We start from the raw sequence: 23,819 nt of genomic DNA on the forward strand, positions 1-23,819 counted from the left end.
TGGTAAAGGGATCATACTCAATGTATGCAGAATTTTTCTGATGATACTTGCAGCATAGAGGTCCATTCAGAGCTGGTTAGTTCTAACTTTACTTCGTTCCCATTCATTCGTAATGGCTGTCCCTCACTTCCTGATCCCCAATGGACATTCAGAATCACATGATTGCAAACAACATCTACAGCATATGTAAAACATACCATAATCAGATTGAAATGGAAGGGAGCTGGACTGAAATTGCTACTACAATGGATGTAGCAGGTAGCTTACAGCTGACCATATCTAGGTTGTTTTCTCTACAGTGGCATTTTGACCATTTAAGATTTTGAGAATCTGGTTGTTGTATTGGTCATATTGTTTCACGCATACACTGTGAGAACAAAAAGGTTATTATACGTCATTATACGTCACCATGCATGGGTCGCTAATAAAAAATCAGTTAAGGTTTTAAAAATCTTTGTGTGTGCTAATCTTTACACAACCCAGAAGGTATACAGTAGCAAGCTATTTACTCTTTATTTGCTTAGTTGTAGCTGCATAGTATAGTAAAATAATAAATCCTGCAGAATAAGAAGAATTAAATCATAAGTGTTTAAAACTTTAAGGACTTTAAAATATTGCTTTTTGAGCCATACTAATATGTTCATTTAAAAGTCAATAGGTAACAGAGATAGAGCAAATAAACTCTCACTCTTTATGCTCTAAGGTCTTGTCTATGAATCATAATATTATTAATTCTGTTCTCCCGGCTTGCTGGGCTTTCCTTTCAAAATAAAATGCCTGTGGTTTCTGCTCAAGGGAACAAAGTTTCCCCTGCCTCCAACAGAAAACAACTCAAGCTATCTCCCCAGTGTCGAAGGCAGCTAACTCTTCTCCAGACAACGTTAATCCCTCGGGCACAGTGTACTGGGAAAACATAGTCACAATTTTCCTCATGTGGTTCTAGTGACCTGTTCTCCTGCCCATCCAAATCACAAAAACACAAAACCCCAGTTCCTCTCCTTGTTCAGTCTTATATTGTTGTAATTTGTTAATACAAATCCTGTCATAATGTTTTCTTTTTCCACAGGTGTCATACGCACGACCAAGCTCAGCCTCCATTCGAGATGCTAACTTGTATGTGAGTGGCTTGCCTAAGACTATGACTCAAAAGGAGCTGGAGCAGCTCTTCTCCCAGTACGGACGCATCATCACCTCCCGTATCCTCGTCGACCAGGTCACAGGTATCCATGGGGCAGCACCTCCTCCCTTTTCACACTTTCAAATAGACACACAGGATCAACCAAATGAATCTATGCAGGCTATCTTCGCTGTAATAGCTCTGGTGTATGCCTTTTGGGTTTACACATTAGCTTAATTTGAGACTTTTGCTGTAATATTTACATTTCAATCAGTTTTTTCTACGAACATACTTTAAGGCCCCTATTCATTACTGTAAATTTTGTATGTGACATGGTGCATGAGTAGCAATATAAAAAATAAATGAGTATATTTCATCTCATCCTGTTGTCCACCAAACGTAGCCTAGAATATCAGTTCATGACCTCAAAGGTTATTCTTAGAACCAAGGCCAAAGCTGAGGGTGTCATGGTAAACACAATGATTACATAAGAGGCATAAGCTGTGAAATATACAGTACATGCTCAATTACACATTCCACTACATCCAAAACACAGGAATGAATCACATCAGCCCATTGTGCTGCAGAAGAACCCCTTCAGCGTGTCTGTTAGATCCATTTCAGGGGTTGTGTGTGTGCCTACAGGCTGCAACCTGCTCCAGTGTTGTGTGCAATGTGTACTGATGAAGCAGAAAGGGAGCAGCATGCTGTAAGCCACACTCATTTGCCTAAGCAGAATAAATCACTGCTGGCGCTCAAGTGCACGCCCATCTGTACACACAGAGTAGACAAGGAGGGAGACTGAGAGGAGATGGGGAAGCAACAAAGAGGAACAAAGGAGAGGGTGAAAGGGAGACAGTGGGAAGTAAAGACGAGGGGTAAGGGAGGAAGTCAAAACTGACAGGAAGGGAGGAAGATGAGAAAGCTGATAAAGAGCAATGGCGATAGTTGGTGAAAGGAAAAAATGGGAAAAAGTTGGGGGATTTCGACTGTTATCAACACACATTTAGATGAAGTTTGCACCTCTACTGATCTGTTCTTATGATGGATCAGGCAGCATGTTTCTTAAACTCAGGGAGAACTCCCCTTGCCTGACACGCCAGATGAATGTTTCATATCTCCATTGCTTGAATATATTTCACATTCATCAAGGAAACCTTCCATACAAAGTGTTTGGGAAGGGCAGGACTTTTGAAAAAAGCTGCATACTAATAGCTATGGTAACCACTACAGCATAGATATGAAGGGATACGGCATTAGCCATCATGTTTGCAAATCCAAGCCAAGGGGGCCAGGAGAAGGGTAAAAATATCTTCTCTGTTATGTAAAGCTTTCAGTGCTGTTCTTTGCTCTTTATTTCAAACTGAAACATGGTCCAGTTCTGATTAAACTGCTTTGCAAAAATACTTGGCCACAACTGAGCTAATTGTTGCTCTGGCGGCAGCCATTGCTATCAGCTTTCAGTACAACTAAACTCCGCCCGTAGCCACCCCCTTGTTCTCCCTATGACACCGATTGATCCAAGCCATTTTCGGTTCCTCACAAACATTGGCTTTTTCAAGATGGATTTGCCCGATGACAGCCTGGCAAATGCATCTGCTTTGCAAGGTAAGAATTCCCCCAGAGAAAAGCTTTGTCACACAACCCACCAAAACCACAGAAAACACGTGTTCAGCCACAGCCATATGCACTCTTCTGAATTATAGCTTTAATGCTCTGGCCACATGCCATGAATAAAACATATCTCATCCCAGGTGGTATGAATCCCAGGAATGGATAAGCTTGTCAAAGCAATTATTTCTCAACCAACAAAATCAGTTTTAGAGCTGAGTTTTCTCTCATATGTCCAGATAAATCTCTGCACGGTTACCTGTCCAATTATGAATAAATGAAAACTTAGATCTAACAAAATGGCCAAATAAGAACGTTAATGTTTTTAATGTCTTTGAAATGGCCCCTTCACATGTTTTCAATCCAAATTTACAGAAGTCCAAAATTCCTGCATGTATTGTTTAAATATTTAATGACTTAAATGCACCAATATCACTTTTTGGCCGAAATAAACTTGAACTACTTACACTTATAACACATTTAGACCTACTTTGTTGTTCTGACAATTTTTAATATCAAAAGGCCTAGGTAAAGCTAGAATAAAGCAATTAATTCTGTTGGATTGGGATGCTGCTTGCTCAAACTGTGTTGTTAAATCAAATCAAGTTTAAATGTTAAATAGTATAACTCCAACTAATATGCTGTCCTTTTCATTATTTCTTAATCAGGCTTTAAAATAATTACAGTGCCTAGGAATTTTCACCCAAAATTAAGGGGATTTTCCTACTGAACAGCTTTCATTCACAAAAATATGCATGATTATATATGATAGAATAACGTTCCACACAAAATCAAACTCTTTTTTATTCATGATACTACAGCAGTATTAACTATTGTTTTTTTGTCTTTGTAATGGCACTTGTCACAGTGTGCATCAGCTGCAAGCCAATGGAAAGTCTGAGCTATTGCATTTTTTAAACTAAAGCCATCAGAAACAGAGTTTTTATCCTGCTGTATGTGGATGATAGATTAATCACTGGCCAGTACAGTCTCTCACACTTCAGCAGAAGGTGTTTGAATGCTGTGACCCTGCTAGCACCCTTAGCTACAGTAATTGCTGTCCTCACTATGAACCTACCTACTCTATAAGCCTAAACTGTTACACACAAAGGTTCACTTCTGTCTGCACACTCAAACACAGACTCAAATGATAACAATGTGGGAGAGAGAGAGCAAGAGATGCTCTCCAAGGTGTCTCCAGAGGGATAAGGATAAGCAGCAGAAATGTTAATGATTAATTAGATGTTAGACTTGCTGGTGATTAAAAACATGGAGGACTTTAGAGCGGCCCTGAGAATAGTATGCTGGCATCATTGACTCATCTATTTCTTCTCTCAGTTACTGTACAGCACACACCCAGACACACACAAACGCCCACACTCTTGCTGCCATTAACAGAGAAATGGGCTGCAAATTAAAACTCTCCTGTGACTGTTAAAAATGTAAGCACAGAACAAGAGGGGAGAGGCAGAAAGAGATGGAGAAAAGGGGAGACACAGGCAGATTTGTGGTGAATAAGGCAAGTTTATGCTGCAGAATTGAATGCACTGTCACAGTTTACTGAAAGAAAATCCCTGAAGAAGGATATAGTATCTGGAGTATGTTTTCAGCTTGAGGGACATGTATGGGCTTGGTCCCTGGAAATATTGTCGCACGTCATCAGTGACTCAGACTTGCGCCAGTATTTGATTAAGTATACGTGATGAGTGCTTGAATCAACTTTACAAAGTGACGGATTGTTTCTTTGGCAAAAATTTGTGATGCAACCTCACATCCTCCATAGATACAGAATATTCTGTATGGAAGAGTGATGCCCAGACAGCAGTACTAAGAAACAGCAATGTTACATGGTTGTTTAAGTGACTGATGTTCTCCAGTGACCACTGGCAGATGGGCTGTTGATCCCCATCTCTGCTAAATTGGGAACATGAAGTCTGTTCTCTAAATGACCTCCTCATCAGCAGGATGCACCCTGCAGTCACTCTTCTGTTCATGAAGACAAGAAGGATCTTTGAAAACATCACACTTAGCATCATTCTCAGTCTGAGGCTGCTGAAACAAATACCACTAAACTGCTAAATTGCCCCAGAGACTCAGTAAGGGAACACGACATCAGACTTACAAGGATATCGCCTCTTCTCTTACTTCTCTTTTGCATCCTCTCTCCCTTCTTCTTTCAATTGATCCCCTCTGAACAGATTTTTTCTCTTTAGTGCAAATAATACTGGCTGGATCCCCCTTACTTTGTGTCCATCCTGCAGGAAAGTCAGTGTGGTCATGATCCTGTGCAGTGGCAGCTGATTTAAATTTTCAACACATATAATATAAGATCAATGGTTAGCTATTTCTAGTCTTCATTGTTGACCTGCACATGAGCAGATGTCAAAGCTTATCCAATCAGTGACCACAAATACAGCCGATCCACATCCTCAGCTTGTACAAACTCTAATGTGAAACTAAAGTGCTGCTCAGTGTATGTACGGATTGGCTATGAAAAGGCTGAAGCTGAGTTGCCTTCATGTTGGATTGAAGGAAGCAATGGGAATGATTCCCATGGAAACAAGTCGCAAGTGTTCACAGCATCATACAGCTCAAAATAGTGATTGCCAGTGTTACTTTCTGTTACTTACAAATTTCAAGTTATTTGGCATTGAGTTGCATTTGTGTGATAGGCCAGCTGCCTCTGATCAAAATAGCATTAAATTAAAGGAGAGTTACCTTGAAATTTTGCTGATATGAGGCATCAGTGTTTGAAAGCTTTTCAGATGCTTTGGTGGTATTTTATGTCAGGTTTTATTTTGGATTTTAGAACTGTCAGAGGAAAAAACACCTCAGACTTGCTCTTCCATTAAAAAAAAAACCCACTTCATTGTTTGTGAAGTTCAGTGCTGCATTGCAAACATGCTGCCTGAAGCACATGATGTGCCTTTTAAAGTTGAGATTATGTTTATGGAGGTATTGAAAATCTGGTCATGTCGTGTTTGGTTGCACAATTTTATTTGCACTCAGTGATCAACACAGGAGCTGTTTCTGACTCTGTTTGAGGCTATGAAAATTTGATTATGTTTACATGCAACTATAATGACATTTCTGCAAAAATAGTCTGAAGATTGCTTGCTTTGTGACTCACCCTTGGTAGATTTTACTGAAGCTTTTGCAGTTAAAACTGAAACACCACTTGGCCTGATAATTTGGGATGAAAGCCAGAAAGCACACAGCTCTTTCCCTTTTAGTTTGGTATTTTTAGATAAAGGAATGAGAAACGGAGCTAAAGAGACATGAGCAGATTGGAGGAAGTGTCCCCAGGAAAACCGGTTACATGTGCACAGGTGCATTGAATAATGTGACATTTTTTCTGCAAAAGCCTTATGCTGGGTACTTACAATTTTCTCAAGATGCATAATATGCAATATCCTGCATAATATGATTGTTTCTGTGGCTTTTTTAAAAAATTGAATAATGGACATCTATATTTGTCCTGCTACTTTTAGATTGCTATAATAATTTATTCAACCACAGGGAAAGCTTTTAGACTTACTTGAACTAATACAGATAGAGGTAACAGCCATTCAGTAATGTGCAGTGCAGTTTAGAGTCACATCCTAAGAATTGGTTTCAAGGTTAAAATGGCTATTGATCATATTTGCGTGACCCTATGTAGGGTAACATTTGGTCTGTTAGTGTTCTATCCCAGGTGGAATTTACAAATTAGAAATTTGAACTGGACTTTAAAGTCTCCTCTGATAGGACAGTGGTTAGTGTCTGGAATGGAGACACAGGCTTCATTTGAACTCAAGCAGCTGCTTCAAGGACAGCAACCTCCATACATGGGGCGCATGAAAATCACTAGGATACTGGTGCCTGCTATGCCATCACGTTTTTTGACTCACTTGTGGAAATGGATACAAAAACACCATAAAACATGGTTATTAAGTCCAGGGAAGCACTAGTTCATGCTGGCTCACTTAAACATCTTTTATGCTATATTTGCACTGCCTTGGGACCCCTCACAGTCTTTAAATATAAAAAAAATGCCATGTTGTTCTAGGTATACTTAAGTACAAAAATTAATTTATACTTGGGTATTGATTAGTGGACTAAAATGCATACAGGTTTATATGTTTTCTGTGTAAAAAATGTTAATTTCTAGCTTTATATACGTAGTTTTACTAATTTTATGGGTTAGTTTACAACAGTTTCTAAATTTATAACCCCCCAGATTCCATGTCTGGGATCAGGCAGATCTATTTTGCGATGCTCCAATAAAATGCCCCATCTGAGAATGGACAGACTAATAAGCATCATTTGAGAGGAAAGAGGTGGTTGCTATAGGCAGAGTGTAGTTGTACTGTAAGCTTGTAGACAATGGTGATCAGTGCTGCAATTAGCTCAGATAAAGCTTTGGCAGCAGTTTTTAACAATTGGACCAACTTTCTTTATTAGAAGAAGAGCAAAGAGCCACACTGAGGATTTTTGCTCTTCTCTGGGGATTGCACAAGTTTGCAGAAGTTACAAGCAGGGTTTAGTCATTTTGCAAGCTGGTAAAAAATGGCTGTCGATGGAGAGATCAGCTGTAGCAACAGCCGCAGGTAATCAGAACTGGACAAGATTGCCTTTAAACAAGAAGATACCAAATTTGCGCTGAAATCTTTACCTGGCATAAATTTGTTTTCTGCCATTGTCTGACAAGCTTCAGCATGAGATTGTTTTCCCAGCTGGCTCCACTAAAAGCTGTAAAAATAGCCACTAAAGTGTTGAGTTCACTCTGCCCATGTCATATTTTTTGTTGCTCTGATTGGCCCATAATAAAAGAGACAGAATGTTTGACCAATTGCCCTTTTTGTCAAAAGTACTGCCATTTCCAAACACAGGCTATGAGTGGTTGGCCAGTTGGATATCTGATGCTATGGTTATGTGAAACATATCTGGCATGTCAGGTTACATGCTAGTCTTCCCAAAGCCACAAAAAATGGAGCTTCTTCTTATATTCACACCACTCATGTTTGCACTATTTTTTCTCAGAGGAATTACCCTTCCTCTGCTCACTTGGTGCATTCTCTCCTCTCTTGACTTGAATAATGGATGCTCTCCTTCAGACTGACACCATGCTGAATCCGTGTTCTCTATCTGAGAACAGAACGGTCAAGGTAATACGCGCTGAGAGGTGCACCCTCAAGGTGGGATGACTGCAGCCTTGACTCGTACTTCCATCTCTGCCCAGCCCCTCTGTAGAGTGCCAAGCCCATCTTTAGAGTGCACACTGTCTCTGTGATAGCACAAACAACACGTAGAGAAATGCACATCAGCACATGCACCTACACACGTATCACACAGATGGTAGAAGCTCTGCTCTGACAAAGGCTAAAGCACAGGGCACCTCCGCTCTTCAAAGTCTCTGCGTTTCTCCTCTTGCTGCTTTTAAAACACCATCTGTAGCCATGCTCACTAACGCTGCTTTAAACAAGGACACTGCTCTCTTTTTTTCCTCCCTGTAATTAAAAGAAAGCAGGAAGAGGGGTTGTTTCTGCCTCTGCCATATTATAAATCTTTTGGAAAGGCAAGGCTAATCATTTGATACGGCTGGCACAGTATAGCTGCTCAAGTTAAGGATAAGAGGATGGGACATGGCATAGCAGTATACCTGAAAACACTGTAAGATTTTGCTTGTTTGTGCTTGCATCAGGTCATGTGTATACCTGAATAGATGGTGCTTGTTTCTGCTACCCAGCAGCCAGCTTTCACCCTCCTCTCTCCCAGTCTCTCAAAGGAGCAGTCATCTCTCTGCGTCAGTCAGTCAGTGTTTGGGGAAATGATAGTGGGTTTTAGAGAAAGAGCGGCTTTGTTTGGACAGGAGCAAGCAAGAATAGCACTGTTTCCTTTCATCATCATCCTTTTACTGTCACCTCCTAACACTCTCCTCTTTCACCTTCTCATCTTTTGTCCTTTCCTTTCCTCACTCCTCAGTCCCTGCTCTTTCTCTTTTCTACTATTCACTCCTTGCCTAACCCAACCCTACCCCTCCAGCACTCACTTTCTTGTCTCCCCCCAACCTCTCTCTCCCTCTGTTTCCCCCTCCCCAGAATGAGCTAGCGTGTTATTAGTAAGGCATCCAATGTGCCTGTCGGTGTGTGTTAGAGAGAGATAAGCACAGGTAGAGAGAGTTACATAAGCCTCTGTTGATTACTGTGGAGGAGAGGGTGGGCAGAGAAAGAGAGTGAGAAGAAGAGAGAGAGAGACAAATTGCTGTACCTTAGTAAGTACATTGTGCTCAAATGTTGCCTGTATGGCTGGCTGGCCGTTGATAAGTAGCCCTGGCTTGTGGGGCTGGTTGAAAGGACAGTCATTAGGTTTGACTCCCTAGACTGGTCATTTGCTTCATAGATTTCAAGTTTGTTTTTGTTTGAATGTCAAACTGCAGAGAAATAAAGATTAAGATGGTGTGATAGAGCTGTAATAGGAAAGCACAGAATATGCTTTGAGTGTTTCCTGGATCCATGGAAATACTTTTTCTGTATGTAAATCACTGAAATAGTTTGTCTTTGAGATACCGCTCTTGTATAGATGAAACGCTTACTGGTATTAATGATAACCATAATAAAATCCCCCATGGTGTCATATCATTCAATTTTTGTGAGCATTAAAACTGTTACAGATAACCATACTATAATCATGGTGAATAATGTCCAGACAACATGCTACATAGGTTTGTTTATTGTGGAGGATGGGGCAGAAATATGTAGAGAAACATATCAGGGAGGAGGAGGCATCACCGTGTCTCTCCTCTGCTCTCTCAGTGTAACTGTCAGAGACAGGGGGGGCAGTATTGGGGGACCCCATATCAGAGTCTGCTTAAAGAGGGGGTATTATGCCTTTTTTCAAGGCTTTACACCATCTCTCTGATACCCATGTAGTAGCTTCACATGGTTTACAGCTCAAAAAAACTCATGTTTCTCACACTGGCATCCTGAAAAACCCTTATTTTAACCTCCGTCTGAAATGCTTCGTTTTCGCTGCTGTCTCTTTAACTTTTTACTTACTTGTAAACTTTGAATGAACTGGTCTGACTGAGTAAAATATGGCAAATTTTAATATGCGTTCGTACGTATTAGACCCGGAGTCTGACCCTGATAGTTTGGAGAGAGAGGGGGAAGAAAACCAGCTGCAGCAAAGGATAGAGCAGGACGTATCTGTTTGGTAAGAGTTTAATTACTGTTACTAAATGGCTAAATGGCTAAAAGGCCTTGTGGGGGCGGTCTGTTCCGCTTTGCCGGCAGCACGGACGAACCAGTCAGGAGATCCTATTGCGATGACCTCATCAGTTCACTCCGTCGAAATCTCATCTCGGGAAGATCTCAGAGATTCCCAATGAACCGTTTTCATCAGTTTACAGTCTAATTCATAGATTTCTGCCGCATATGTTTATCTTGTGGTTTAAAAATTTGCATACGTGAAGTATGGACACCCAACATTGTAACTTTGTATTTATGTTTTAAAAATTGGAAAAGTATAATACCCCCTCTTTAAGGCCTTCACTTTGGCCAAGGGCGGCCCTGCTGCTCCTCATCTGCTCCAAACGTCCATGAAAAGCACTGCCAAACTTTTAGAGCAGCTCTTATTAGTTAAAAGTATTTATCCAGTGTTAAAATCAGAATAGAAAAAGAGTGGTTATATAATGGTCTTGGTGAATAATTGATTCTGATTGGCTCTGGAAGTTCCATAGGTGTCGATAAACTTTTGATGTTTGGACACCTATGGAACTTCTAAAGTAGATCCAGTCAAAAAATCTTCACACTGTTCCAAATCAATGCGCCACAGTCATTAGATAAGAAGAATAAACCAAGTAATGTGAAGAAGTCACATTCTCCAAGGGAATAGATAGCGAGTTAAATACAACAGTAAGTGGTTTTATAATTTCATTCAATTTATTTTGACGTATAATTTTTTATTTTTAGTCAAATTTGATGACTGGAATGCTGCTGAGGAATGTTGGTGTGCGTTTATTCATAAAGCCCTGTGTCACTGTCCATCTGAGCTTTGTTTTGCCCTATGACATAACTTTAGGCTACAGTTGATGATAACAGCTTAATAATAGGGTTTTATGTTAACTATTTCACGTTTACTTTTAATTTTTATACAAACAAAAAGTGTGAAGTCCCTATGCTACTGATTCAATTTATAGTGTTTTCAATATCAAACTTGATGGAATGATTTGAAATGAGGAATCTACTTTTTTTAGATTTCCAGCAAAATATAACAATATCATGATAATACTGATACCTGTGGTATTATAGATCATGATACTCCTGATATAATATTTTAATAGCTTTACATCCCTACTGTCTTGTCAGTATTAAAGGAAATGTTGGTGATATTCTAACTTTTTCTTATTTTATTTATTTGGCTTAAAATAATAATATGAAGACAGAAGTGAATGTAATAGCATTTGTGTGTTCCATTCATCTGCTGTGTGTATATGCTCATATCCCAAGACTGCTCTTATTTGTACTCAATACATAGTGATTTTCACACACAGATGTGCACACAAAGGTACTGTTAAGATTAATTATGAGTATGGGGTCAACTACCACCTCACCCCCCTTTACCTCCTTTAAAAGCAGCAGAATGGATTCAAGGACAAGTGTAGCTGATGCTCACTTAAACAAAAAAAATGTCTGCACACGAAGACATGTTAAATCTCTGGCAAGCATACTACACTGTATGAATAAAAACTCTGTATCCCTCCCTGTGATCATGATTACATATGATCATTCATATCTCTACTCCTCTTTCATTGTTCATTCTCAATAGCAACTCTTAAAGTCATCACTTACCATCTCCACAAGATGAAGTATGTGTGCGCGTCTTTGTTTGCACGTGTGTTTTTGTGCTGTGCCTTCATCTGTATGCCAAGCATTTGTCCAGGGGCCCTCCAGCCAGAACCAGCTTAGGAACAGCTCAAGGCCAAACAAGTGCAAGGATTAAAGGACAAATACAGTCCTCTCTTCTTCTCTCGTGTCTCAGTGGAGGAAGTGAATAAGCAATGCTCTCTTCTGTAACTACCACTGAGGAGCCCTTGAGCAAGGATCTCAGAGTTGCAGAGTGCCTTATAGCAGTAATTATTGTGAAATTGAGTGAAAAAAAATATAATCAAGGCTAAGCATGATTTTGGATGAGCCCTTATGCTTGGTTGATTTGCAAATCCAAAACTACAAATGTCCGTTGGGATTCACAAATTTCAGCTACTGCTCTTAAAACACTCCCACACCCCTCAAGTCACAGTAGTGACCTGCATTTTACCTCATATGCAGCACGTGCAACCAGAGTAATAAATGAAGAAAAACCTCAGGACAGCAGTGGTTGTTGTTTGCACAGAGTAGATCCCATTTGGATTGTTATTTTTCGGTTTCTGACAAGCTAATTAAAATGTACGGGTACAGAGCTGGCACAAGAGGAAGTGAGGAAGGAGGAACAGCAAAACTCTGTCAGGGAATAGGGAACCTGAGAGAATAAAAAGGAATCATTTACACTGAAAGGAGTTAATGAGATAGTCCAACAGACAGGATGGAAATGCTGTGTTCAGTGAGTGTGGTCAGTTAAGATTGTGAAGGGACATAATGCCTTTGTCCAAGTCTTACTGATTACATTTAAAACAAAAACTTCAACACCTCGTTGAAAAATAACCACATTTCATAAAAAGCAACAGACTGATGTGAACAATGGTCACATGGGTGCTATGTCCACATAAGACTGTTTACTGCTGCAGGAGAACATGGATCAGCTGAGTTTAGAGTAAACGAGGTCCTTTTTGCAATTTTGACAGCTAAGAAAAGATTTTCAATATTTGGAAGAAGCGAGGAGACTGCAGAGAGAGTGCAAATGAGCTACTTAGTCCCTGTAAGTGGAAAAAGTAAAACGAGTGTTGTCACTGCAAATTGTATCTCCGAAGTGTAACTTTAAGCAAGAAATATGTGTTATATAATTTGTAGATTGAATTTTAAAACATCTTTTATGGAAAACAAATGTGCATCTGTCTTTGAAAAGACATCAAAGAACAATAACACTGGCCCGAAACATCCCGAATTTTAAATCAAATACTGGGTTAATAATGAGATGGCAGGCATTTTTCAAAAATGATTGGCTTAAAAAAAACAGCTTTCTAGTCTGCTGCCAGGCTGCAAAGTAAATAACCTTGTGCTGCCTGAAGAAAAAAGTGAACAAAAGGGGGGAGTGAGCCGGTCAGGGTGTTTGTTGAAATAAGAATTCAGGGGAGCAAGCACCACAAGACAAGCCAACAGGAAATATAAAAAAGAAATGGGGAGAGGGATGGCATGTACAAAAATGTGGAATAACAATGCGGAAGGTTTTTATGTGTGAGAAAGAGTGCACACAATAATACTCAAACACAAATTCCCCTCTTTCTCACTGCCTCTCTTTTATTCAGTCTCAGTCACACAGACATGCTTGTGTGCACACACAGTATTATGTAAATAGTCTCTTTGGCAGAGTGCTGCTGTCACAGAGCGAGCATCCTTTGGGCCATCTCGGCAGCCTCATTAAAACAAGGCAGAGCATCCATTAATAGATACCAGTGCACGCGTACGCACACACATATAGATATGTATATAAAACCAGTCAGTAACACACAAGGAGCATTCAGAGACACCAATAAAGGACCTCCCAGCTAGCACGGCTCTAAATGTTTCTCTCAGGTGGCAGTCAAAAAATGTCTCCACGGAAACGGCTCAAATGTCACTGAGAACGATGCACGAGGACTGTGTTTGTGTGTATCTGACTGTGACTGAAGATAGCATGAGGAAGGAACAGACAGGGAGGTTTAAGACAGACACAGGGCCAGAGCCACAATTCATCCATATATAATCAGTGACAAAATGAAAAATCAGGCATGCAGCCTATAGAGTTTCTTATCATACTCTAAATTAGAATTAATGGCCTAAAATTAAAGAATTTTTGATATGATAATGAAGGCTAGAGACATACTTTGTGTTTTACTTTATGTGTCGGGATGTGTCATGAACTTTCTTGTAAATATACTTACCTGTATGCAACGCATGTTACACGAGGATACCTCTAAAGGATACACCAGAGTGCTCATACAACTACTTGCAGTGTGAGATGTAAACTACAAACATGGAGACACTCAGGGAGGTTACTATAATGTTAGTTTTGAGATCAGAGCTAACATAGCATTAGCATCAATTTTCAGTAGTAACATCAGTTCAGCTCAAATTCATGACGTCAGATCAGCACCGTCTGCTATTGTCTCTACAACATTTCCTTCAGACAGGGACATAATGCTCCCACTATATTGGTTTAATTAATGTTTAGGGGTGCACGATAAGACAATCTCAGATCGTGAAGAAATAGAATGTATTGGCAATCTGCTTAATCTGTTTTATCGCTCGACTACTTCTTGCTCTTTGCTCCCTCCCCCCTCCCCTTCTTCTCCCCCTGTGCAGCGGAGCGTCATGCTAAAAGTGAAAGTGAAACTTAAGATTTAGTTCTCATGATGATTTCTAACTCTTATACCAAGCTTCGTCTTGGTTTTCTGAACCAGCAGTGTGCAAAAATTATTATTTTCCGGATTATTTACAGGCCTGTCCACCTGGCAAGTAAACGTCAGGATAAGGCGGTCACAGGTGAAATGTTATAACATCAGCGTCTTTTTACGGAGGGAGGCGGTGATGTCCGTGGCGTCCAGACATGGATCATTATTAGAAAATGTTTTGAACAGTAAAATCAATGATTTACATGCATTTCTTTGGCCTACATTCACACTGCTGCAGCACGTAATCCTGCCTTTCCTCCTCTTCTTTCCTTCATTGTAAGCAGCAGACAGGTGCTAGTGTGACACGTTTATGTCACTGCTCATCACAGCCTTATTCAGAGCAGTCAAAAAACGTATACACAACCTTTTTTAAATAAAAATCAAAATTGCGTTAAAATAACATACAGTCACTACTTAATTGCATAACCACATGTCTCAAAAATTAATCAGATGTGTGTCATATTTATATTTTCTTTTTTTGGCAGTCTGTAAATAAGGCTGAAGTAAATGTGATGTTAAATTGCATACTGTATGAACAGGTTACTTGTTTAAAGCTTCAGCTGCAGGAATTCTTTTTAAAGACCATATACTTTAAAATGCAAATCAAAGTGTCAAAATGTGCTTAATAAACAGTTAAGTAGATTTTAGAACACAGATGAAGACACACATAATAATTCTAAAGTAGTGCAAAAAATTTAGAAATTGGTTCCAGAAGACAGAATAGATCAGAATGCAGGAAAATAAATGTTTGGAACTTTAATATTGTGGGATAAGACCTCTACATACATACACACACACCCACCGCCACACACACACACACACACACCCACCCCCACACACACACACACACACATATAATGCACTGGCCAACAGGATGGTGCAGAAGAAATACAGAAAAATCAGAGAAAATTTTGTTTTTTTTCTAGCCACTAACTTGTAAATCTGTCTTAGAAATTTAATGAAAAAAATTGTGATAAAATCGAGATTGTCATCTGGCCATAAAAAAATTGTGATTTTTTTTTTCCATATTGCCTACCCCTAATTAATGTCCATGTTAACTAGGGATGTTTGCATTCAAAGGGTTAAATTTGTCTATCAAATTAGCAGGCTTGAGATTTACGAGCCAGTTAAACCACTTACCTATCTATTTTGTATAAACACAGGCTAAAAACCCTGGTCTATTATCCTGCTCTTTTAAACTCTAGTCAACCTCCCACCACTAGAAGCCGCTATAGCTTCAGGTAATGGCTGCTGGCTTCCTGTCTGAGCCTTCCCCCGGCACTTCACCGGACATAAATATGAGTAGCTTAGCAATAAGTGTGTCATAGGAACAGCACTGTGTAACAGCTTTTAAGTAAAAAATGGATATAAAGTGGCATGTAGGCTGTTGAGGGTTGAACTTACATACCTACTCAACCAAAGGGAAAAGAGGCCACATACCAAAGCATGATATTAATCTGGAAAGAAGAGCAAAGGCGGAGCTAGATGCTAATGTTAGCCACGCTGTGCAGAGTATATCAGGCTCATATCTTACCCACAAATTAAATTGACCCTGTGATAAATTTGACTTTTTTTGAGTAACTTCTCCTTTACACTAGTTGAGGACACTGAGTCCTCATGAATGACCCTTTACTTTGCTTTTTAAATTATTACTATGTCAAAATATACATATAACCACTTTGCATGGTCACTTTTTCAACTGTAACACTGATCTTATTTTTATTTTTTTTGCAGGTTGGAACATGAACTCTCAAAACCAAATCAATCTGACCCAGCTAGTTAGACAGACATACCTGTTTCTCTGAAAAGTATTGGCAATAAAACATAGCAAGGATGTGAAAAATTTGTGGTTTTGGTTTATTCTTCTCAAATACTTTGAGACATTATTGCCTCTGCTGCTATGCTAATTGTCACACCTCCTCTGCTTCCTCACCGCCCTTATCACACATATGTATGCTTCATCTTGTGTCCATGTCACATTAATTTTTAAGGGCCCACAGATGTGTACATGTAGTTAACAGTAAGTCTGTTGGCCCTACAATCAAATGCAAGTGATAATTTTCACATTGTTCTCTGGGTTTTTGTTTTGTTTTACTTCCCAATACTGATTCTAACACCTAGATTTGATTATGTGCTAACACCAAGCTCATCTGTGACCTTTGTACGTTAAAGTAATGCACATCTGTAAATAGCCCACTAGTTTAGGAGGATGCGAGTCATGTGATTTGATTAAGATGCATGTCAGGTGTGAATGATTGTGCTCAAGATTACTGGCAGAACTAGCACGCAGGCTTCGTTTCATAAATATACATAAACAAATCAACATTAATGATTTTCTTGCCTTTCATTTGGGGTGACGGGGTATTGACATGAGGTTTAGATAGCTGTGTTGTAATTTAGTCCAGTAGATATCGGATGTGTTTGTACTGGTCACATGTCGGTACTGAATTTTGATACTTATCTCTGATAATAATTGTTTTAAAGTAAGCAAAATGTAGGTGTGTCAACTAGACATGGTATCAGTATATTCACCTCTGTACTCACTAACACTGAATTTAAAGAAAAGAATCTGTTAAGGAGTCAGTGTGAGAATTAGAAAAGCTCAAATAAAACCAACATGCCCATCTTGTGCAAAACTCTAAAGAGACTAGGGAAAGGAAAAAGTGAAACAGTATATCACTGATGACCTCTGCAAAACTGTATATGGCTATGCCTGTTCTTTGTAAACCCTGTAAAGTAAAAGGGGCCTGTGTTTGTTTACAATCTGCTGGCCCCGCAGGTGGTTCCCGAGGTGTGGGCTTCATTCGTTTTGATAAGAGGATAGAGGCGGAGGAAGCTATCAAGGGTCTGAATGGACAGAAGCCATCAGGCGCTGCTGAGCCCATCACCGTTAAGTTCGCCAACAACCCCAGCCAGAAGACCAGCCAAGCCCTCTTGTCACAACTCTACCAGTCCCCCAACCGTCGATACCCAGGCCCCCTCCACCACCAGGCACAGAGGTTCAGGTGAGTAAGGTGGCGAAGCATGGGGGTGGCTATGGAGGAAGAACTGGTTTAGAGATATTATGGGAAGGCAAAGGGTTCAGGTTGTTTTGTCAAAGCATGGTGATTAAAATCCATGAAGGTGCGTATTGATGCAGAGTTTCCCAACCTTGGAAGTTGACTTATCTTTATACGACGACCCGGCCAAGTAAATTTCTGCTAATCATGAGTGTTAAAAGACCTGCACTACAAAAAAATACTTATCTGACAAAAAAGTAAAATGTTAAAGAAAACTGCATACATAAAAAGTAAGAACTACAGCTCCTGAGGTGCATTAAGGAACAAAAATACAAGTTTTCATCATTTACAACAGTAAGTCGAAGCTAAACCTTAGACTTTAAAAAACTACCATGCAATAAGCTTGACCAAATCTGAATGAGATTTTTTTTAGTGTAATAGTTAGAGTGAGTTTAAACTCACTTTAACTATTACACAACCACAAGTTGTACATCAGGTATAGTTCTAATTAAATGCTCAGAGCTTCTTCTTCATGACAGTAGTATTATAAACATGGGCTCTGCAGTGTCATGACTTTGTGTAAAGTGAAAAAATAAAACATTGTCTTAAAAGGATGTTGAAATACTCAAACCTGATAGCTGAACAGAAACCAGCAGTGCTACTTCTCAGACCCAGATGCCCTCACTTTTTTACTCCACTCCAGACACACTATGATGTAACAAAGAGAAATCCAAAGTGACCCCGACATAATGAGAATTAGAATAAGAATGGGGTCAGTAAGGGCCATCTGCTCTAAAGGTTGGGAATCTCCAAGGTAATGTTTTCAGGTAAAGTATAATATAAAGCAGGCAATGTGTATAAAACAGCACAATTAGTCAATAAAATTCATACTGAAAAAGTACAACAGAAACGGTTATGACGTTAAACTTAAAGTTTTGCTCTTCCAGTGTGTTTGGTGAAAGTGAATGACAAACAGTCCTATTTGATGTGTTAACATGAGAGACTTAATGTCATCAGTCTACAACTGAATAGTGTCATTCTTGGTTTATGTGAGCATAAATGTATTTAATAAAGGAAACACATTTGTTCCAAACAACAGGCCTGATTTGGAAACATTTGCACCAAATTGAAACACTGATGCAACTTTTCTCCTGTGAACATTGATTTCAGCAAACACGTCCCCCTTTTGAACAAACAGATGTTAGCTGTGCACCTGGTGCAGGTGTCAATAAAGCAGGCCCTGTGAGTGCTCTGTATGGGTCCACCCAGATCAGAGAGGAACTGTTCTGAAGAGACTGTGGGGTTCTGTCGTTCACAAATACGTATTTCCCCTCATTTCATCATGCTGCCATTGAGCCAACACATCCCAGAGTATTTCCTGTGAAGCCTGGGCAAAAACGTGGATTTAGATTAAGATTTAGTAAATGTTTATCACACAAAAGAGATTAGGAGCTCTGAAACTCTATAAAATCCTTTGCTTGATACTACTGTATGACTCAAATGAACCATAAGGAAGAACATTTTTGTAGCTCTTCTTGAAAATAATTTCTACATGCATATACTATATATAAGAAGGATGCAACTGATATAATCTGCATGAAACACTAAGCTTGGGCCTATAGTAAAAGCCAATACTTTTTTAAATAAGACATTAATATCTTAAAGCTAATAGACAAGGAGCATAAAAAAACAAATGATGCCTTAATTCATCTAGGGATTTTTAGTTTTAACCTTACTTCAGTTTGATTAAATCCTACACATTTGAAATACCTTTAGCTGACTTAAGTAATTTAAAGATTTAGCTTTTTGCCCAGGTTATAAATCTCTTCTATAAACTTTCAGTTAAAATCATATACAGTATATGATGTGTATACTGTATATGGCATCCCATCTGTTCATTCCTTGTCACTCACTAATGACACAAACAATCCTTTTTTAATTAAATGTAAGATTAACACCTACAGAGGTCATGCAGCTTTTCACCTCAAATGCCAAAAAAGAAGACAAAAACAAGTGATTATGTATTACTACACTCTATCATCCAATCCAAAAAGCGCTTCAGGATTGTAGACAGAATATGTGCTTATACAATTTCCTCTCTCTTTCAATAACACTAAGCTGGTCGTGCTGTTTACTCTCCATCAAAGTCAGAGCTTGGAAGGTATTTTTCTTGTGGAGCGGCTTCCCTGGTGTGACACCTGAGCGATGTAGCGTGGCTGTGTGTCTGTGATACGCCAAGCCAATTTACAAGCTCGGCAGGAGAGCTGTCGCTTCTCATCACAACTCACAACCACAGGACTCTTCCTTACTGTGTCCCTGTGCTCCTGCTCTCCGCTCCCAAGGCCTCAACTAAAACCTCACCACTTTCAAAGTTAAAAATGTGCTCCATATGCACAGTTTCCTCTCTTTAAATCTTTTAAAGACAACACTGCGGCTCCACCAGTTTCCCTTATAACAACACAGTATTCAACCAGAATGGATCTGTCGTCCGATCTGTTTCTAAAGATAAACTTAGTTTAAGAATAAAATGTTTAAGAATGTTTTACAGTTAATTGATAGTGTAATTGATGCTTGTGAAATAATGTATGGTTAGAACTAAATGAAATGTAAATTAGTCCTGATAAAAACACAAATTGTTCATTGAAAGTCAGTCACTCAAGCTTATTTCGTATGCTTTGCAAGTTCCACTCATCTAAATAGGTAAAAGCAAAGTTAAAAAGTTGATCAAGCAGAATATACTATGATCCTGCTGCAATTTAATGTCTATCCGATGTGAATTGTCTACACTGGACTGCTGTAACACAAGTGAACATCTAATGTGCTTGGATGTCCCTCTCTAAGACAGCAAACATAATTGACTCCAGTATAATAAACCAAGCCCTAGATCCTGGCTCATTTCTGACCCTGTCAGTAACTAATGGCACTAATTAGCAAATTAGCCCTATTATGTCCAGGGCAGGATACAATTTTAATTGAAAAGATTTTTGTTTCAGAAAAGGAAAGACAAAAACGCCCTTTCCTCCATTAACATGAATTGAGAGAAACACAAAAGCCCTATTGTTTATATGGAGCTTGGAGAGGCGGTGTGAAAAGCAGGGGTGTTTGTGTGGTGAGTGTGCATCACTGTGCATTTGTACATGTGAATGAGAGAGAGAGAGAGAGTCAGCAGCAGGTTGTTTTGTTGAGACCCAATGGCCCGGCGGCCAGCAGATGTCTTTGGTGCTCCCAGGCCTGGAGCGCCTCTCCTCTGAGCATCCTCTCCAATTGACTCATTTACCCACAAAACAGCCTGCTCATTCCCCTCCCACGTAATGGGCTAATTACAGCTTTAATGATTCTATGTATCCTTTCTCTACTATTTTCTTTGTTGTCAGACTGCCTATTTAAATTTCTTAATGTTAAGAGAGAGAAGTGAAACAAAATGAGCCCAGTTTGAGCACAGACGATAACTAAGGCTCCTCAAAAATATGAGTGGAAAATGTGAAACTACTCTATGATTCAACCAATTTAAATTTGATTTGGTATCTCAGTGGGTGCTTTGTAACTCTATTTAACCATTAAAATATTTCTTAAACATTTACACATTTTTAAAAAATACACGTTGTTGCAGGTGTTTTGAGTTCAGAGTCAGAGTCGTGTAGATCAGCATTCTGCTGTATTTCTTATTTATATGATATCAAACTACAATCAGCAGGCATCCTGGAGTTAAATTGTGCCTCATTAAAAGACTTTTAATGTGTTATCTCTAATAACCTATGCAAATTTATTTAAAGATAATCAATATTAAAGGCTATGATTATTACTTACTTTAAGTTATTTACAACAAGCATAAAATCAAATGGCTTTCTTAACTGCAATCAAATAACAATTAAGCATTGTGTCTGTTATGTATGAAAATAAATCTGCTTGTAGATTAATGCTACTGTAAATATTGTAATTGTAGAACAGTTATCTGCATTGTGCTGTGGTAGAAAAACTAAAAATTTCAACATTGTTTAAAAGTTTATAGGTCATTCAAATGTTTTGGTAAAATCATTCAGAAGTTATGTTGCAAGGAGGCAGATGCATTTTTATTAAAAAAGACAAAGAGAAACAACCCTGATGGTTGAGTCAAAGTCAGACAGTTTGTAGTGTTTTCAAGAGGAATGAGGCATCACTGGCCAGCTGTTGCTCAATAAGCCGTGGCCTCTGTCCATTAGGCCAGAGGAGTTAATAAGACATGAGACAGGCCAGACCCAAGTGACGAATGAAGGTCATTGAGTCACAGAGCAGACTGCATCCATCTGAAAGGGCCATCATTTCATTTAGCCCACAGGTTTTTGAAGTCTCACAAATATTCACACACATACACAAGGACTGCTGGGTTATTAAACAACCACACTTGCACATAGACTTGATGATCTTGGCTGACTGCAATGATTGTATCCATAATTCAACCCAAATATTTCCCCAAACTAACCTTGTAATCAAAGGAAACCTTCTAACACTCGGCTATTCCAACTGTCCTGAAAGCATACACAATTATCATTGCTAGTTTTATGTTCACTTGTGCTTTTGTTGGTCCACCTCATGGAAAACACGCCAGTCATCATCACCTCTCACTCACCACCATTCAAATGCCAAACCATTACACTGACAGAACTCTGGAACATTTCCAGTCATCTCAGGTGTTTTCTCTTTGAGTTAACACCAATCATTGACAAAAGTTGACAAAACGTTTTTAGTAAACTCCATCTTCTAATACACCATCAATGTGTCGGAATGAATTGTGTGAATAACCCCATGCAATTCCCTCCAAGTAAAATAAATGAATAATTTGCCATAGTGTTGCACTATGTCTAGCAAAGCACGCTAAAATAGCAAAGCTATGCTATGCTCTGCCCAGCCACCATAAAGTGCTCTGTATGTGACTGTAAAACTGAACTGTGACCAGTCCACTGCTTAAGTCTTGTGTATCAGTACAACAGTCACACTAAGAGTAACACCAATGTGTCTGTAACACTCTGCTCTGGCATTAGCTAGTGCAGGGTAAAGTAGCACCGACCATACTGATGGTACAGTAGCTTCATTAAGTGATGCTAGTGTTTTGTGGTAGGGCTCCTCAGTGTAATGGGCCAGCTATAGATGGGTTTGTTTGTTCTTGAGTGAGGAGGACCATGCAGTTCCTACAGGGACTTAACATTAGTTCCATTGAGTGAGTCGACCATCTGCCCACCATTAACCCCAGAACCCTCCTTCTCTTTACAGGCTGGACAATTTGCTTAATATGGCCTATGGCGTAAAGAGGTAATTAAAAACTTCACCCAATGCCAGATGTCCATGTTGACTCAATGATTTTTCAGTATCCTTTTTTTTTCTGTTCCTTTTTTTAGTTTATGTTTCCTTGTATATTTTTGCAGTCACTTTGGGTTTGACAATTCCTTCAAGGTCAACTGCATTTTTGGTTCTTTGATTTGTTTTTTCCACGTAAGCTTGAGTTGGTTTTCAATCCCTATACCGACTAGTTGTGGTGTAAAGAAAAAAGAAAACAATCAGTCTTTGTTTTCAGTGGTGATGAATTTGCTTTGTTTTGATTATGACAAGTGCTGGTGTTGTTTGGATTGTTTTGGGTTGTTTCTGTGTACTGAATGGATTTTGTTCTCTGGTGTAAAGCTCCTTATTTATAGGTGTGTTTTTTAATTTATCTGGATTCAGGTTCTCCTGCCTGTCATTGTCACTTTTATCTTTAGCTTGGGAACAGTATTTCTTTGGCAGATTTAAGAATATTTATTACTATACCATATGAATAAAACCTCCTTACATCAACTATCAACTACACTCACAATCCTCTATTTGGTAGAATTACATCTGTGCATTGGAAATGATTTCTTAAGCATAGATTGCTGTAATTTTCTACGCAGTAATATAGATAAGGTAGTATTCAGCAAGGACAAGGGATAAGGCTGGATGAACCTGGATCCCTGCTGGAAACAGGGAATGCTGTTTCACTGCAGACAGCTCCAGCTTTGCTCGGCACTGCTCTGCTCGAATTCCTTCCTTTCGCCTCCATGTTCATTTTGCTTTCTTGCTACCATAGGTGTTACATAAGCAAGAGCAGCAGCCACTGTGGTGATAGATGTTTTATGTGCTGACAGTGGCATCTTGCATGTTGCAAGCACAGGGGACACCATCTGAAGGCGGCTTAGCAACTCAAACAGAGAGCAAGTTTTAGCTTGAGAGAAATGTTCTCCAAGAAAAATTTCCAGAAATAGCCGTAATTTAGCCAAATGCAGGAAGTCAGAATGTAGTTTCAGGTTTAACTCTTAGTGTCTGCTAGACTGTGTGCCCTCACTTTGAGTCTTTACATAATTATCTAAGGTGAGAATAGTGTCTGATTCAGCCTCAATGATTATAAACCTTCTCATCAAGTTAGAAGTGCCCCTCAGTGATCTAAGGTTAGCATTTGAAAGGAAACAGAAGAAAGGTGTGAAGAACTGACCGGAGATGGTTGGCTTTACAAAGGACAGAAGAGATATCTGGTCAGCTA

At 39.2% G+C, this 23,819-nt stretch overlaps 1 protein-coding gene across 3 annotated transcripts in view; it reads left to right on the forward strand.

Annotated features, from left to right (window-relative positions):
- Window positions 1-23,819, forward strand: part of elavl4 (ELAV like neuron-specific RNA binding protein 4) — a 93,355-nt gene that overhangs the window by 66,943 nt on the left and 2,593 nt on the right. For all 3 annotated transcript variants that reach the window (XM_041791004.1, XM_041791006.1, XM_041791005.1), the window contains 3 exons: window positions 1,067-1,220; window positions 17,074-17,299; window positions 22,541-22,579. In XM_041791004.1, coding sequence (XP_041646938.1) covers window positions 1,067-1,220; window positions 17,074-17,299; window positions 22,541-22,579 — 419 coding nt within the window. The remainder of the gene's footprint in view (window positions 1-1,066; window positions 1,221-17,073; window positions 17,300-22,540; window positions 22,580-23,819) is intronic.

The sequence above is a fragment of the Cheilinus undulatus genome, linkage group 7, assembly GCF_018320785.1.
Source record: "Cheilinus undulatus linkage group 7, ASM1832078v1, whole genome shotgun sequence".
NCBI classification, from domain to species: domain Eukaryota; kingdom Metazoa; phylum Chordata; class Actinopteri; order Labriformes; family Labridae; genus Cheilinus; species Cheilinus undulatus.